Source organism: Leuciscus leuciscus (genome assembly GCF_965113295.1).
Source record: "Leuciscus leuciscus genome assembly, chromosome: 5".
Taxonomy (NCBI): domain Eukaryota; kingdom Metazoa; phylum Chordata; class Actinopteri; order Cypriniformes; family Leuciscidae; genus Leuciscus; species Leuciscus leuciscus.
Genome location: NC_138729.1, coordinates 15,172,285 through 15,189,631, shown reverse-complemented (window position 1 = coordinate 15,189,631; position 17,347 = coordinate 15,172,285). Strand labels below are relative to the sequence as shown.

General features: G+C 41.6%; 2 protein-coding genes across 12 annotated transcripts in view; one reads left to right on the top strand and one right to left on the bottom strand.

Annotated features, from left to right (window-relative positions):
- Positions 1 to 17,347, bottom strand: part of LOC309499883 (integrin alpha-X-like) — a 298,717-nt gene that overhangs the window by 234,879 nt on the left and 46,491 nt on the right. For 8 of the 10 annotated variants that reach the window (XM_082171374.1, XM_082171377.1, XM_082171371.1 and 5 more), the window contains one exon: positions 8,476 to 8,502. The exons of the other annotated variants lie outside the window; for them this stretch is intronic. In XM_082171374.1, coding sequence (XP_082027500.1) covers positions 8,476 to 8,502 — 27 coding nt within the window. The remainder of the gene's footprint in view (positions 1 to 8,475; positions 8,503 to 17,347) is intronic. 10 annotated transcript variants of the gene reach the window in all.
- LOC309499917 (E3 SUMO-protein ligase ZBED1-like) lies at positions 13,376 to 16,806 on the top strand. 2 transcript variants are annotated; one of them, XM_082171454.1, is made up of 5 exons: positions 13,376 to 14,251; positions 14,415 to 14,922; positions 15,651 to 15,837; positions 16,005 to 16,305; positions 16,384 to 16,806. In XM_082171454.1, the coding sequence occupies exons 1-5, from the start codon at positions 13,651 to 13,653 to the stop codon at positions 16,476 to 16,478; spliced, it is 1,692 nt and encodes a 563-aa protein (XP_082027580.1). In that variant the 5' UTR covers positions 13,376 to 13,650; the 3' UTR covers positions 16,479 to 16,806. The 2 variants fall into 2 exon arrangements, with proteins under 2 accessions (XP_082027580.1, XP_082027579.1); XM_082171453.1 differs by having other exon boundaries at positions 16,005 to 16,806.

The following is a 17,347-nucleotide window of genomic DNA, read 5'->3' as shown; positions in this document are numbered from 1 at the left end:
ATGTCCTACCTGCCTGTCAACATATGTACTGTATTTCCATACCTCCGCGTGCTCTGCTCGCGCAGACATAACACGTCAGCAGGGGAAAGTAAAGCTATGAGTTGTAGACAGACAGTCACTGAGTGCCACAAACAAACAGAAGCCACCTAGGGTTGTATGATTAATCAGAACTGATTTTTGATTTTGACTTTCAAAGATTATGAAAACAATATTATCAAGGTAAAACGATTATTGTGCCGCTGCCGCATTCCATCCAGTGTACCTTCCTTTCTTTCCCTTCACAGCGGTGCACTTTCGTTCCTCCCTAAAAGCCCAAACATAACATCCAAATCAGCCAAATAAGTAAGTGTTGTAAAACTGTGGGATCTGTGCATTAACCCTCTGAGGTCGGCAAACGCGCCCCCGCGTTTTGCTGGATTTTCTTCACATTGTAGTACAATAAACTTAAATTACTCCGTCATTTATGGTTATACAGAAAAAAGAAATATAAAAAAAGAATCTGTGATATTTCTACTTTTGTATGTGTCCACTTACAATCAAATCAAAACATTGTGCTTTTGTAAAATAAAGAAAATAAACAGGGTGTGCGTTCTGCCTCTCCGTCGCGGTGAACTTTTTTTTCTTGAGCACGTCTATAAACTGAAACAAAACTCAGCGAATACTTGTCACACATTTATGAGCCATACACCTTTATACACATTTAAGTGTGTACTTTTAACCCTCTGGAGTCTGAGCAGTTTTCTGGGCCCTGGAGGTGTTCTGACATGCTCTGACATTTGTGCTTTTTTCAGTTATTTATAAACATGTTAATGGCAAAGGTGTAAATTCACTCTATATAGCACAAACAGGGCTACCAAAATATGTGATCACCATGCATGTATATTTTTGAATTTTTAAGAGAATAATGTTTATGTGTTGTTATTGAAAAAAATAAAAATGAAAGTTGCTGAAATAAGACCACAAAACTCATAATAAATATGTGTAAATAAGACTTTTGACTAATGGATGTTGTCGCTTTTAGTTCTGGCTTCAAAATTATGTGAAAATAGTCTTCCTTTATCGTTCACATAAAACAATACATTGAATTAAATTGATGTAAAACAGGTTTTGCTTGGAAAGCCAATATGCGAGGGGGGAGTGGTTTACACCTGAGAATACAATGTCCCACCCACTCTGCATAATTAGCCATTCATTCAGGTGTGACACTGACTGAGCCACAATGCAAGGACAAAAGATATATTTAGAAGAAGACTTATATTGACCATTTAAGATTTTGCTTACATCTATCTTGTAAATTTGTTTTGCTATTTTATTAAAAAGGTTACAATTACAACAATAATTACAATTTCAACAATATTTAAAGTGTACTCTTTCTTTGTAAAAAAAAAAAAAAGAAGATTATAGGCCTACATTTTATCTATGTATTCATTAGTTTGAATAGGCTATAGCCAACATTGGAACAGCTAACATCTTAGTTGATGACTTTATTTTTGACAAAAATAGTATTTTATATATATAGAAATTGCTAAACAAAAGCTTATTTGATGTGGCAGTATATTCTACAGTAAAAACTGTACCCAAATCTAGTCAACAAAATGATGTCTTTCATATTTCGCCTGACTGTAACATTGTTTTTATGAAATATTAGGGCATATAAATGTTAATTTGCAGTTTAATACGTTGCTTATACAAATAGCCTACATTTCGATTTTTACTCATCTCAGTATAGCAATACAGTTTGCTAAAACATCATCATTCATTCACAGACGCGATTTAAATGGTAAACAGCGTGCATATCTGCCGTTCATTCATTCATAAACAGAAACCCGATTCACGTGAGAAGGAAAAAAAACGTACTACAGTATTCCTCAGCTGGCTCCTCGATATACCCGCACTTCTGAGGTACATTTTCCATTATTATTATTCCTCACAGCGCTGCGAGACGGTGTAAACAAATAATGATCTGAATAAACTTGTGTTTTCTCGACCTGATATGGGGGCGTTCACAGGTTTGCGTGGATTGCCTCAATCATTTGCGTTTGAATAGCGCGCGCTCTCCGTGGGCGGAGTCACATTACATTTGAATGAGCTGTAATGAGCTCGACTGGAATCGCTCTTTTAATACAGATTTCACAAGATGAGAATATTTGTTTTTTATATAAATTACTTCATTTAAAAGAAGAGAATTCAAGCTTCATGCCTGTGTGTCTGTATGCCTGTTTGACTGAGTATTCGCTGAGTTATTGTTCATTTTCGGACGCGTTTCAGAATAGACTTCACTGGCAGAGAGAAGGCAGAACTCGCTTCGTGTTTATTTTTCTTTATTTGGCAAAAAGCACAACACTTTGTTTTTATTGTGAGTACACACAAAAATAATACACATTTAACAGAATCGATTGATGTATGAAACTCCTATGGAAAATCAAAGTCAACAGAGTATTTATGAGTTTCTTTTACACTGATAAAAAAAAAGCGAGCTGGTATCGCCGGCGATACAGCCGACCTCAGGGGGTTAAATGATCGGATTCAAACTGAAAACAAATATTCTCTGTTTAAGTAATTTGTATAAAACCAACAGGATGTCCAGTATCTCAAACGCTTGCTAATTACTTTTAATTCGACCACGCCCACTCACGCAAAAGTGATTCACATGCAAATCTCCACATGGGACGCGAACGCCCTCGTTACCTCAAACACAAAACACCAACAAACTTCACAAATCTCTGCTTTTCGTCGAGTTTGGAAGACACGTCTGAGCTTACATTGAATTTACCTCAGAAGAAGAAGAACGCGATTTGAAGACAAGAAAGATGTAAGGTAAGAAATTCTTACTTATTAGTTTATGGTATTGTTGCATAAACTTCACATTGCAGTTGAACTGTTGCTAGATATATGGTGAATATTATACTATTTAGACCCGTGTTTACTGTTAAATACTGTTTGTGGATATCTGCTCAAACATACACTGCTCAAAAAAATTAAAGGAACACTTTGAAAACACATCAGATCTCAATGGGGAAAAATGTCATGCTGGATATCTATACTAATATGGACTGGGTAATGTGTTATGAACGAAAGGATGCCACATCGTTTGATGGAAATGAAAATGATCAACCTACAGAGGATTGAATTCAAAGACACCCCGGAAATCTAAGTGAAAAAATGATGTAGCAGGCTTGTCAATTTTGCTGAAATTTCATTGCAGCAACTCAAAATGGTACTCAGTAGTTTGTATGGCCCCCACGTGCTTGTATGCATGCCTGACAATGTCGGGGCATACTCCTAATGAGACGACGGATGGTGTCCTGGGGTATTTCCTCCCAGATCTGGACCAGCGCATCACTGAGCTCCTGGACAGTCTGAGGTGCAACCAGGTGATGTCAGATGGACCGAAACACAATGTCCCAGAGGTGTTCTATTGGATGTAGGTCAGGTGAGCGTGGTGGCCCTTCAATGGTATCATTCCTTCATCCTCCAGGAACTGCCTGCATGCTCTCGCCACATGAGGCTGGGCATTGTTGTGCACCAGGAGGAACCCAGGACCCACTGCACCAGCATAGGGTCTGACAATGGATCCAAGGATTTCATCCCGATACCTAATGGCAGTCAGGGTGCCATTGTCTAGCCTGCAGAGGTCTATGCATCCCTCCATGGATATGCCTCCCCAGACCATCACTGACCCACCACCAAACCGGTCATGCTGAACGATGTTACAGGCAGCATAACATTCTCCACGGCTTCTCCAGACCCTTTCCTGTCTGTCACGTGCTCAGGGTGAACCTGCTCTCATTTGTGAAAACCACAGGGCACCAGTGGCGGACCTGCCAATTCTGGTGTTCAATGGGAAATGCCAATCGAGCTCCCTGGTGCTGGGCAGTGAGCACGGGGCCCACTAGAGGACGTCGGGCCCTCAGGCCACCCTCATGAAGTCTGTTTCTGATTGTTTGGTCAGAGACATTCACACCAGTGGCCTGCTGGAGGTCATTTTGTAGGGCTCTGGCAGTGCTCATCATGTTCCTCCTCGCACAAAGGAGCAGATACCGGTCCTGCTGATGGGTTAAGGACCTTCTACGGCCCTGTCCAGCTCTCCTAGAGTAGCTGTCTGTCTTCCTGGAATCTCCTCCATGCTCTTGAGACTGTGCTGGGAGACACAGCAAACCTTCTGGCAATGGCACGTATTGATGAGCCATCCTGAAGGAGCTGGACTGCCTGCGCAACCTCTGTAGGGTCCAGGTATCGCCTCATGCTACCAGTAGTGACACTGACCCTAGCCAAATGCAAAACTGGTGAAAAACAGTCCGAAAAGATGAGTAGGGAAAAAAATTTCAGTGGCCTCCACCTGTAAAACCATTCCTGTTTTGGGGGTTGTCTCACTGTTGCCCATCTAGTGGACCTGCTGTTAATGTCATTAACACTAAAGCAGCTGAAACTGATTACCAACCCCCTCTGTTACTTAACTGACCAGATCAATATCCCAGGAGTTTAACTGACTTGATGATATTCTCTGATTAAAAAGTGTTCCCTTTATTTTTTTGAGCAGTGTAGATATGTATAACCATAATGTTTAATATTTTGGAGCCCGCACGATCGCGTTTGAATGTATCATATTTTGGAGCGCGCGCGATCGCGTTTGAATGTATCATATTTTGGAGCGGGATCGCGTTTGAATGTATCATATTTTGGAGCGCGCTGTGGGTTTGAATGTATCATATTTTGGAGCGCGATCACGTTTGAAAGGAAAAATGCACCAAACATTAGGCTTTATGTTTTTACTATTATCTCATTTCATATCATCATAACGAATGGAAACATTTGAAGTAACATAAGATAATCAATATATTTTTCTCTAGCATTGTTACTGAAATCTTTTGGAAGATTTATAGGCTGCTATTATATAGGTTATTGTTATAATTATTTTATGGAGTACTGCACATAGCTTATGCCTACAAGGCACAACAAACATGGTGTTCATTATATTATATATTGTTAGAAACATTTGTGTGTGTGTGTGTGTGTGTGTATTCTGTGAATTTTAAAAAGCAATTTTAACCAGAAAAATCTAAAATGTATTCCCAAAATCGTGCAGGCCTAGTTTCTCTTGATACCAGTATGTTCACTTTTTTTCTTTTCTTTCAGGGACCAGATGCAACTGAGTCCTGCTGACTTCAACATTCACATGAGTCTCTGTACATGAACATGGTAAAGTGAAAATCAAACACCTTGGAAATGAAAGGTATGTACAATGTTTTTAGGAATGGCACAAAGGTCTCTGTCTTTGGATCATTGTTTTCAATGTGCTCTTTTGTCATTTGTTGTGTATTTTTGGATTATGTTGTGTTGTAAATAAATCCAAACAATCTAAAAGCCATTCTTTTTTAAATCTCCTCATTCTTTGTCAAGGTTGCTCTGAATGACAGAGCCTGATAGCTCCTAATAGGGCAGTTAGGGGAGTGTCTTTGTCTTTCTCAGGTGTTGAAGGCTTACATATTCATGAGATGATCACGCCTCTTCGCATAAGGCTTTTTCACACAAAACACGTCTTAGAAATTTAAAATCAATATATTGTCTTATCTGAATGAGTTCATCTTCGGAACACAATTTAAGATATTTTTTATTAAATCTGAGAGCTGTCTCACTCCTCCATAAACTTCTATAGACGTTATAACTTGCTGGCCCAGAAAATGTATTAAAGACATCGTTAATATAGTCCAAGTGACTACAGTGGCTCAATCTTAAGTTTATAAAGCGACGAGAATACTTTTTGTGCGCAAAAAACAACAACAAAAATAACGACTTTATTCCACTATTAATTTCCTTCTCTCTGGGCCTCGAGTCTTTTCACATAGTGTGATAGCGCAGCGTGTCTGTGTTGTACGTCACACGTAGGCTCACTATTGGCCGACGCTGGTCATGTGTGAGATGCGTGTGATGTACAACACAGACGTGCTGTGCTATCACACTACGTGAAAAGACTCGAGGCCCAGAGAGAAGGAAATGAATAGTGGAATAAAGTCTTTTTTTTTTTTTTTTTTTACAAAAAGTATTCTCGTCGCTTTATAAACTTAAGATTGAGCCACTTTAGTCACTTGGACTATATTAACGATGTCTTTAATACATTTTCTGGGTCAGCAAGTTATAACGTCTATAGAAGACTATGGAGGAGTGATCCAGCTCTCAGATTTAATCAAAAATATCTTAATTTGTGTTCCGAAGATGAACGAAGGTCTTACGGGGTTGGAACAACATGAGGGTGAGTAATTACTGACAGAATTTTCATTTTTGGGTGAACTAACCCTTTAAACTAACCCTTTTGGGTGAACTAACCCTTTTACCTAGAGATTGGCATGGAGTACTTTCCATAAGATCATCTCTCAATGCAAATCAAACTAGCTATTAGGCTAACTGAAATAAAACCATGCCAATCTCTAGGTATGGTGAAGGCTATGTGATGATGTGGGGCTATTTTAATTCCAAAGGCCAAGGGAACTTTATCAGGATGCATAGTATCCTGGATCCATGAAGTAACTGGCCTTTAAAAATAAAAATCTGCCTGCCTCTATGGGAATTTAACATAGGGGTGTCCAAACTTATGCACACTGTATTTTAAGGAAGAACATTTATTTATTTACGATACATTATTCATTCACGAAGAAAATTGGTGTCCTTAAAGGTTGGATTTTTCCCAAAAAATTTAATTAAGGCATTAAGTTCAATTTCCAAAAGATGATTTTTTATTCCTCTTTTTAGTCAACTTTAGCATGGGTGTCTAAACTTATGCATAGCACTGTATGTGTAGCTGTCATATTACTGTCAAGAGACTACCGTATTGATTGTTCAGTAGAAGCAAGCTGTGTTTCACCATTACTGTTATAGCCTGCATGTTTGCATTTTTGGCTAATTTCAAAGTTCAGATAATTTGGCTTTTTCAGGTGGGGATTTACACATTTCTGAATTAATACTTAGGCAGGCACTATACAACTGTTTATCGGTCATCTTTGGCAATATTGCATTATTTGTAAGGTCTCAACAAGAGTCGGAAATTTTAAAAAAAACTGCCCATATTAAGGTTCTGAAACCTGATGTATTTGCTTTGGGTATAAGATTACTTGTTTACATTGCCCATATTATGGTACCGAAACCTGATGTATTTGCTTTGTGCATAAGATTACTTGTTTACATTGTGGAATTGTAAAGCTGTTTGTGCCAAAGTCGTTCAAATAAACATGCATAAATGAACTGGTTTACTGTCAGTGGATGATTTAAAGGGAGGGAGGGAGGGAGGGAGGGAGGGGGGGGGGGGTAATTTAAACTCAAAATAGTAAGTTATTACAGGGGATAGTAATCTGAACTCAAAATAGTAAGCTTTTACAGACTTGAAAGTTCCAGTAACTTGAATTAAAAAAACGTAGTTGTCAGAACTTGAAAAACTTAGCTGACGCAACTTAATAATTGTAGTTCTTCAAAACGTAAAAAATTAAGTTGATATCTTCAACTCAAAAATTCTGTGCAGTCGGTTGCCTTGAAAATTTGAGTTGAACTAACTTTTTCTTTTTTACAGTGCAGCGCGCTCCAAAATATGATACATTCAAACGCCATCGCGCTCCAAAATATTAAACATTATGGTTATACATATCTATGTTTGAGCAGATATCCACAAACAGTATTTAACAGTAAACACGGGTCTAAATAGTATAATATTCACCATATATCTATCAACAGTTCAACTGCAATGTGAAGTTTATGCAACAATACCATAAACTAATAAGTAAGAATTTCTTACCTTACATCTTTCTTGTCTTCAAATCGCGTTCTTCTTCTTCTGATGTAAATCCATGTAAGCTCACAGCGTGTCTTCCAAACTCGACGAAAAGCAGAGACTTGTGAAGTGTTTTGGTGTTTTGTGTTTGAGGTAACGAGGGCGTTCGCGTCCCATGTGGAGATTTGCATGTGAATCACTTTTGCGCGAGTGGGCGTGTCGAATTAAAAAGTAATTAGCAAGCGTTTGAGATACTGGACATCCTGTTGGTTTTATACAAATTACTTAAACAGAGAATATTTGTTTTCAGTTTGAATCCGATCATTTAAAAGTACACACTTAAATGTGTATAAAGGTATATGGCTCATAAATGTGAGACAAGTATTCGCTGAGTTTTGTTTCAGTTTATAGACGTGCTCAAGAAAAAAAAGTTCACCGCGACGGAGAGTCAGAACGCACACCCTGTTTATTTTCTTTATTTTACAAAAGCACAATGTTTTGATTTGATTGTAAGTGGACACATACAAAAGTAGAAATATCACAGATTCTTTTTTTATATTTCTTTTTTCTGTATAACCATAAATGACGGAGTAATTTAAGTTTATGTTGCTGCTATGTGAAAAAAATCCAGCAAAATGCGTCGGCGCGTTTCTGGACCTCAGAGGGTTAATAATATTGATCTGCCTGCTTTGACAACATTGTATGAGAACTGCACTTACATGACTGTTTTCTCCAGAGCTGTTGTACTGAAAAACATAAATGTTTTTTTTTTTTCTCTGTACAAATGACAATGTAATCAAAATTATCCCTGTCCACACAGATCTGCAAAAATGACAAAAAACGTCTCAGGTTACGACTGTAACCCTAGTTCCCTGAGAAGGGAACGAGACGATGTGTCAATGACGCTTTGGGAACGCTCCTGCATGATTGCGTCTGAAGCACTTGTGTCAACTAGTCCAATGGCGAGAGTGGGCGTCACGCGCGGGTGACGTCACGACCAGGAAAGGATAAAGCACATCCGGAATAGAACCGCGCTAGCTTCGAAAAGGGCCGAAGCAAGTCGATCACAGGGATGTAGGAAGTATGGCAAAGTGACGCGTCGCACCTTCTCAGGGAACTAGGGTTACAGTCGTAACCTGAGACGTTCCCTTTCGAGCAATGATGCACTGGCGATGCGTCAATGATGCTCTGGGAACGAGAATACCAAAAACGCTATACCAGAGCCTGTCTGTGTGAATACTGCACAACTAAGACAAGAGCACCTGAGAACCTGGGGACGCGCCAGGTCGAAGTAGTAAAACCTTATGGATGCGAGCAGAGAGGACCAGCCTGCTGCATACCACATCCAACAGGGATATCTACATATATAATAAGGCTTCTAAGCCGCCATACTACTGTCCTGGTCTAAAAGCACCACGGAGGAAATGACCAAAGGTTTCCCCCCCCCACCCCTCAGGGAAATACCACCAAAAGGGACATGGTAGGCACTAAGGCCACCACATACACCTTCAGTGTGGAAGAGGATAACCCTGCGGATAAACGAACCGGCAGTAACTCCAGCATTGTACCAATCGGGCAGTAAAATGGGCCCCACTGTCCGAGATCCGTAATATGAAGTGAAAACCCATCACTTAATACATAAAGTTTCCTCATGGAGGGAGCTCTGGAGTGAAGTATGGTCTCCACAACCTCATTTGAGAGATCAAAGTCAATGAGTTGGGCCCCCTCAGAGGCCAAACCCACAGGTTCCAAATCTCTGGGCTGGGGTGAAGAGTCACCCCTTCCACTTGAGACCGAAGGTCCCTCCTGACCGAAATCTCCAAGGGAGAGCCGTCGAGGAGAGACACCAGGTCCGAAAACCAGTCAGCTCAGCCAGTACGGTTCTACTAGTAGTAGAATTATTCCGTGCCGGCGGACCTTCTCCAGAACTCCTGCGAGCAGATTAATCGGGGAAAGACGTCCAGATGTAGCCTCGGCCATGTCAATGCCACAACGTCCAGCCCCAAAGGAGCTGGGTGTGTGAGGGCGAACCACAGTGGACCGTGCGTCGTATCCTGAGACGAAAAGAGATCCACTTGTGCCTGGCCATAAACCCCCCAAATTTGCTCCACCACCTCGGTGTGGAGCCTCCATTCCCTGGGCCTCAGCCCCTGCCTCAATAGGATGTCTGTCCTACATTCTGATGCCCCGGAAATAAACTGCTTTCAGGGAGAGCAGCTTCCCTAGGGACCACAAGAGAATCTGGTGCACCAGTTTGCATAGTGGACGAGAACGCAGACCCCCTGCCGATTTATGTAAGAGACCACCGATGTGTTGTCTGCACGGACAAGCACATGATGGTCCCTCAGGTCTGGGAGGAAATGCCTCAATGCATTTAAGACTGCCATCATCTCCAGGCAGTTTATGTGCCAAGAAAGATGATGACTCCTCCACAGGCCCTGGGCTGAACGGCCTTCCATTACCACTCCCCAGCCGGTGAGGGAAGCATCTGTCGAGATAGCAACTCAATGGCAAAGAGCTCCCAACACCGGACCCTGGGATAGGAACCAGTATTTCCTCCTTGTAACCAAGGCGCGGAGACACCGCCGTGTGATCTTGATCGTAAGAAGTGGATTTCCCCTCGGGGAGAACCCTCTGGTTCTGAGCCACCACTGCAAGGGTCTCATGTACAGTAGGCCAAAGGGTATCACATTGGACGCTGCTGCCAAGAGGCCCAACAGTTTCACTGTTTCACAGTGCATGACTAGCCTAGCTTCAACTCTTTTGTGGCTGTGAGGATAGCAGCTACACGAACGGGCTATAGTGTGGCTTGCATCGTGACTGAATCCCATACCACACCAAGGAAAGTGGTTCTCTGTAGTGGAGAAAGCACACTCTTCTTGGCATTGAGTCTCAACCCCAATTTCTTATGTGAGCAAGGACGACATCTCGATGCCGGGCCGCTAACTGTTCTGATTCCGCCAGAATTAGCCAGTCGTCGATGTAGTTCAGAATGTGTATGCACTGCAGCCTGAGCGAGGCCAGAGCTGCATCTACGCACTTCGTGAACGTGCAGGGTGATAGAGCTAGACCGAATGGAAGCACCCGATAATGGTATTCTTTACCCCAAAAGGAAACCTCAGGAATTTCCTGTGTTGAGGGAGGATGGAGACATGGAAGTAAGTGTCTTTTAAATCTATCGTGACAAACCAGTCCTCAGATCTGATTTGGGTCACGATCTGTTTGAGTGTGAGCATCTAGAACTTGAGTTTCATGACTGCACAATTCAACAGACGAAGATCCAAAATGGAACACAACCCCCCATCCTTTTTTTGGAATAATAAAGTAGCAGCTGTAAAACCCTGATACTCTGTCGGGTGAGTACATCTGCTCTATAGCTCCCTTCGCTAATAGAGACTCTACTTCTTGCTCCATTACCAGAGCCTGCCTGGGATGTACTAACGTGAGTAGCACCCCGTTGTAACGAGGTGGAGGAGAATGAAACTGAATACTGTAACTTCTCTCTATTATTTGCAGGACCCATGGAGATATATTCGGCAGATTTTTCACTGTCAGAAATCTACTAAGGGTACCAGTCTCTCAAGACTGGCCTCTGGTGTTATTGTAACAGCCACTTCGGTGACCTGAAGCATACTGGCAGGAAACAACCGAACTGACTGTTTTTAAACCCCCCTCAGAGGGTGCGAGTTTGACACAGAGCCGTGGTGACACTCAGCCATGTGCTCGCTGGAGACCGCTGCGCCCCAAGGCACCAAGGGTGGCGGGATTGGTAGAACGGCCTCCTGAGGGCACCGAGGTGGGGCGGGCACCGTATACTGAGGTGTACACCGCTCCACCCCAGTCGGGGTTGCCCTCATAGGTCTGACAACAGTGGCGTCAGGACCTTGGCCGAAGCCTTTTTTCGCAGAAAAACGGTCCTCAGATCCATCTTCTGCTTCAAAGGCTTCTGTTGAGAATGCCATTCCGGTCCCCAATCTTTGTGAGGGGGAGCACAGGAAACGACACTCTATCCTGTACAAGGAGTTTGCTAATGGCTAGGTCTGCTCCGCCCAGTAGCCCCATTTACGCCTTACCCACCAGTGCCAAGAGTTTCTAACTGGCCTGGAGAGTGATGCCGAGCCTTAAGGGGAGTCTAAGCCGTGACAGGACTGATAGCTCGCAAGCGTCTGTTCTGCCTTTGGCATCGGCCATGCCCAAGCTCTTTCAACCCAATTTATTAAACATACATTTTTAGAATTGAAAATACAGGCTGAAAGGGTTGATCCGGGATCTCATTTTTTATTAGTGGAGATCGGGAAAAACTGGAAGGCCCTGACATGGAAGTTATAACCTCCAAAACTCATTGTACACAGGGGATTAAGATGGAGAATCTTCAATTCCCTTAACTCGATGCTCAGCACATCCATCTCCTCGGAGGTGGACAGCTGCAGCACCGAATTATACCATTCAATTCCTCAAAATGAAATGTAGTAAAAGATCAACCAGACAAGTTAACACGGTCTGGATGAAATGCTGAACTTATACATAAATCTAACTAATGAAAGTTAGATAAGCAAATTTAAATGCAGCCCACTTATTTAATTCCTCAGAATCAAACAGCAAAAAAAACAACCTTATATATATATATATATATATATATATATATAAGGCTTGTGCACAATTCAGAATTGAATTGATAATTACTCCTTAATTCCAATTCAATTCTTGAATTTGAATTGATGTCAAAAACAGGATCTAGAATTACAATTCGAATTTGAATTAAAGGAAGCAGAATTGCAATTCAATAAAATTTTTAAGAAATTCATATACATATTTTAAGTGAAGTGTTTAACAATGAAACTTTACAGTATATGTCAGATATGATTGCATTATAAATGATATTAGTTTTACTTGTACAGATTACATTAAAATGATATGTTTTCCCCCAGCAATGAATGTTAAAAGCTCTAGTCACAGAACAAATAATTAAGTTTGATTTATTGTAATTGTAATTTTGTGGAACATGATGGAACATAACTCAATAAATGATAACTGCATTTACAACAACTTTGTGTTTGTGTGATTACTTTGAAATTAAAATTACATTGGAACAAAACTAATTAAACAACATTGAGGGGGTAATATATTTCAAGAATTTGATCAATATCTATTTTAGAACAAAATGTATGCAGGGTTGAGGAGTAAATAGTTACGTGAAATGAAATTTCTGTTATTAAATTACAAAATTAATGTAATTGTATTTAGTTGTATTACTGAGGTAAAATGTTTAATTCAATTAGTTACTAATCAACTTTAAATGAAGTTGCTTGGCATTGATAAAGTTATCTAAATAAAGTAATCCAAACCACATTTATAATGGGTAACTAATAACAGTAAGCAATAACATTTCCAAAGTAACCTTCCTAACACTGAATGCATGTGAGACTCAACACATTCTTTCTGTTGTGTGACTGTGTGGAATTTCTTTGAATTGCCATGAATTTAATTCCACTTCCTGTCATTCCAATTCCAATTCAATTCAACGTCCTGTGGGGCGGAGTAAATTCAATTCAAATTCCAACTCATGAATTGAATGGAGGCCAATTCTGAAATTCTGAATTTTGCACAAGCCTGATATATATATATATATATATTAGTGGTGGGCCATTAACGGCGTTAACGTGCTGCGTTAACGTGAGACTCTTATCGGGCGATAAAAAAAATATCGCCGTTAATCTATTCTCAAAGTTGGGTTGGGAGCTGGGTCTATACTACGCAAGCTATGATGACTTTCACCTTGATATTTTAGCGCGGATGTATACCTAGCCGAATTTCACTGTAGGGGGCGAGAACGAGTCTTCGAACCTGTGTGTATGCCTGTGAAATTACCACATTAAACGTGACGTGCTAATAACATGGATGCAGCTATGAAGACGCCGGGTTTGCTTCAGGGAAAATTTATTTTTAAGAAGCTTCCCAATGGAAACCTCGACAAAACTAAGGTTATTTGCACCTTGTGCAATGCGGAATTAGTGTACTGTAGGAGTTCTTCCAGTCTCAAGTACCACCTAAAAGCAAAGCATCCCTTAGATAATGCGAATGCCGGGCCAAGCACTGATGTAGCGCAGGGGAAGAGTCGTCGTCAAACTACTATGTTTGAGTGCAACCGAGCCAAGCCCGTCAGCACAGCTCTATCAGCCAAGCTAACTAATCTCCTCGCTCAGTGGATTGCCACCAGCTGCCGGCCCATCAGCGTGGTTGAAGATGATGGGCTCGAGCTTGTTCTCCAGGCGGCCACAGGTGACCCATTTTACAAACTACCTGCGAGGCGAACTATCATGAGGAGAATACATGACCAGCACGCCGAACAGAAAGCCGCAAAAAATGAGAAGATGGTAGAGGCGAGGTGTGTAGCGCTGACTGGGGACCATTGGACATCTGTCAACAACGATAACTACCTCGGCGTTACTGTACACCTCATCGATGCCAGCTGGGAACTTCACTCCTTCACTTTTGGTAGGCTACGTTATGTAATTTTAAATTACATAATTTAATTGTAGTACTTAGGCTATTAATTACCACGACACAACGACCACCACATTATGTTTGCTTCTTGATTATTGCTAGTTGTTTACTACTAGTAGTGAACTTATTCCGATCTACTTTGTCTATCCGTTAGGTGTGATGAAAACAGAGCAGCGTCACTTTGCAGAAGCGTGTGCCAGGCAGTTTCTCGATGTCGCTAATCATTGGGGGATAGCTGACAAAATCAGCACTATTGGAACAGACAGCGCTCCTAATATGGTGGTAGCAGGGAGGTTACTGACATTCGAGCATTTGCCCTGCGTTGCGCATGTTGTACAGAGAGCTATTGTAAAGTTACTTCGGGAAGGTGGTTTTGATGGTGCACTGGCCAAGTGCCGTAAAGTGGTCGGACATTTCAAACACAGTCCGGCCAACTCAGACGAGCTGAATGTCCAGCAAGCCTCCCTTGGACAAGTTCAGGAGCCACTCGTGCAAGATGTTCCAACACGGTGGAATTCCACCCTTGAGATGATCAAGCGCGTGATGCGCAACAGAGACGCACTGCACACAACGCTGTCTCAGCAGAAGCACAATCTGGCCCTCCCAACAAATGCTGAATATGAGAAGTTGGCAAAGCTAGAGAAACTGCTGGAGCCATGCAGGTATGGTCTACAAACATAGCGTGTTCATGAATTGGCATACAAGTTCTTTTAAATGTCACTTTGTATTTAAGAAACATGTGCCCTTAATTGTAATGTGATTAAGAACTTTAAAATGTGTAATCTGAGTTAAATGAATCAGTCATTAATTATTTATTGCTCTGTTTCTGTCTGTCTGTGTGTGTGTGTGTGTGTGTGTGTGTGTGTGTGTGTGTGTGTGTGTCTGTTTGTCTCTCTCTGTGTGTGTCCGTGTGTGTGTGTGTGTGTGTGTGTGTGTGTGTGTGTGTGTGTGTCTCTGTCTGTCTGTGTGTCTGTGTGTGTCTCTGTCTGTCTGTCTGTCTGTGTGTGTCTGTTTGTCTCTGTGTGTGTGTGTGTGTGTGTGTGTGTGTTTGTGTGTGTGTGTGTGTGTGTGTGTGTGTGTGTGTCTGTCTGTGTGTGTGTGTGTGTGTGTGTGTGTGTGTGTCTGTTCGTCTCTGTGTGTGTGTGTGTGTGTGTGTGTGTGTGTGTGTGTGTCTCTGTCTGTCTGTCTGTCTGTCTGTGTGTGTGTGTGTGTCTGTTTGTCTCTCTGTGTGTCTGTGTGTGTCTCTGTCTGTCTGTCTGTCTGTGTGTGTGTGTGTGTGTCTGTTTGTCTCTCTCTCTGTGTGTGTGTGTGTGTGTGTGTGTGTGTGTGTGTGTGTGTGTGTGTGTGTGTGTGTGTGTGTGTCTGTCTGTCTGTCTGTCTGTCTGTGTAGGTACATCACTGAGCTCCTTGGTGGGGATAAGTATGTATCCTGCTCTGTGGTTCTACCTGCCCTGTGCCACCTCCAGCACGCGATGAAGATCTCAGATGATGATCCTGCCTCTATTGTGCGATTCAAGGCTGCCTTCACCATGGACCTCAACCAGCGGAGCGAGAAATTAAACCTGGAATGGCTTAAGGTATGTCAGACTGACCAGAAGATAACTGCATTGTTTGACCATTATAGACTGTTAAGCCAGTAGATCGGTCAATGAATAGATGAATGAGTAATGAAGAAATATGGAGGTTGGATTTGGAAAGTGAAATTTTCATCAATCAATAATTATTATTTTTTTATTCATCAAAGGTGGCGACTGCTCTAGATCCACGATTTAAGGACCTCAAGTGCTTGCCCAGAGCAGAGAGGGAGCCAGTGTGGGCAAAGCTAAGTGAGCTGGTGAAGGGAGAAGAACCTGCTCTGCAGCCACTCGGGGAGGAGAACCCTGAGCCACCCAAGAAGAAAACAGCCCTGCTACTGATGGGATCAGACTCAGAATCAGATGAGGAGACACCAGTAGACAATACTGTGGAGAGGTACAAGGTAGAGCCCTGTGCCAGTCTTGATCAGTGTCCACTGAAGTGGTGGTCAGAGCACACTGCTGTCTATGGTAAGATGGCCCACATTGCCCGTAAATACTTGGGGACTCCTGCCACAACTGTCCCATGCGAGAGACTTTTTTCTTTAGCAGGCCATATTGTGCAGAAGAGGAGATCTAGTTTGTCACCAGAAAATGTGAACAAGCTGGTCTGCCTGAGTGACTGGTGGAAGAAGGAGAAATAGAGCTTGGACTGATTGACACAAAGCTACTGACTGTAAAACAGTTCATCATGACCTCTTATTTAGGCCTACAGTTCAAAATTCATGTTTAACTGAATAAACCGTTCGTAAACACAAGTACATCTTATTGAACATGATTTATTTTCATCACCAATTATCATAGTAGAACAGTTTTCTCAAGCAGTTTGTGATGCATTTTGGAAACAGGAGATGAGCCCCTGGTCTAATGCGCCACCTGGCTTGAGAAACCTGTTCTCAAAGACTTACTTTTAGTCATTATTTGGGTAGTACACATATTCTGAATGCCTTCGGCAGAATTCAAATGAGCCATTTTAATCTAGATTAATCTAGATTAATTCCCTAGATTAAAAAAATTAATCTATGCCCACCACTAATATATATATATATATACACACACACATATATATATATATATATACACTCACCTAAAGGATTATTAGGAACACCTGTTCAATTTCTCATTAATGCAATTATCTAATGAACCAATCACATGGCAGTTGCTTCAATGCATTTAGGGGTGTGGTCCTGGTCAAGACAATCTCCTGAACTCCAAACTGAATGTCAGAATGGGAAAGAAAGGTGATTTAAGCAATTTTGAGCGTGGCATGGTTGTTGGTGCCAGACGTGCCGGTCTGAGTATTTCACAATCTGCTCAGTTACTGGGATTTTCACGCACAACCATTTCTAGGGTTTACAAAGAATGGTGTGAAAAGGGAAAAACATCCAGTATGCGGCAGTCCTGTGGGCGAAAATGCCTTGTTGATGCTAGAGGCCAAAGGAGAATGGGCCGACTGATTCAAGCTGATAGAAGAGCAACTTTGACTGAAATAACCACTCGTTACAACCGAGGT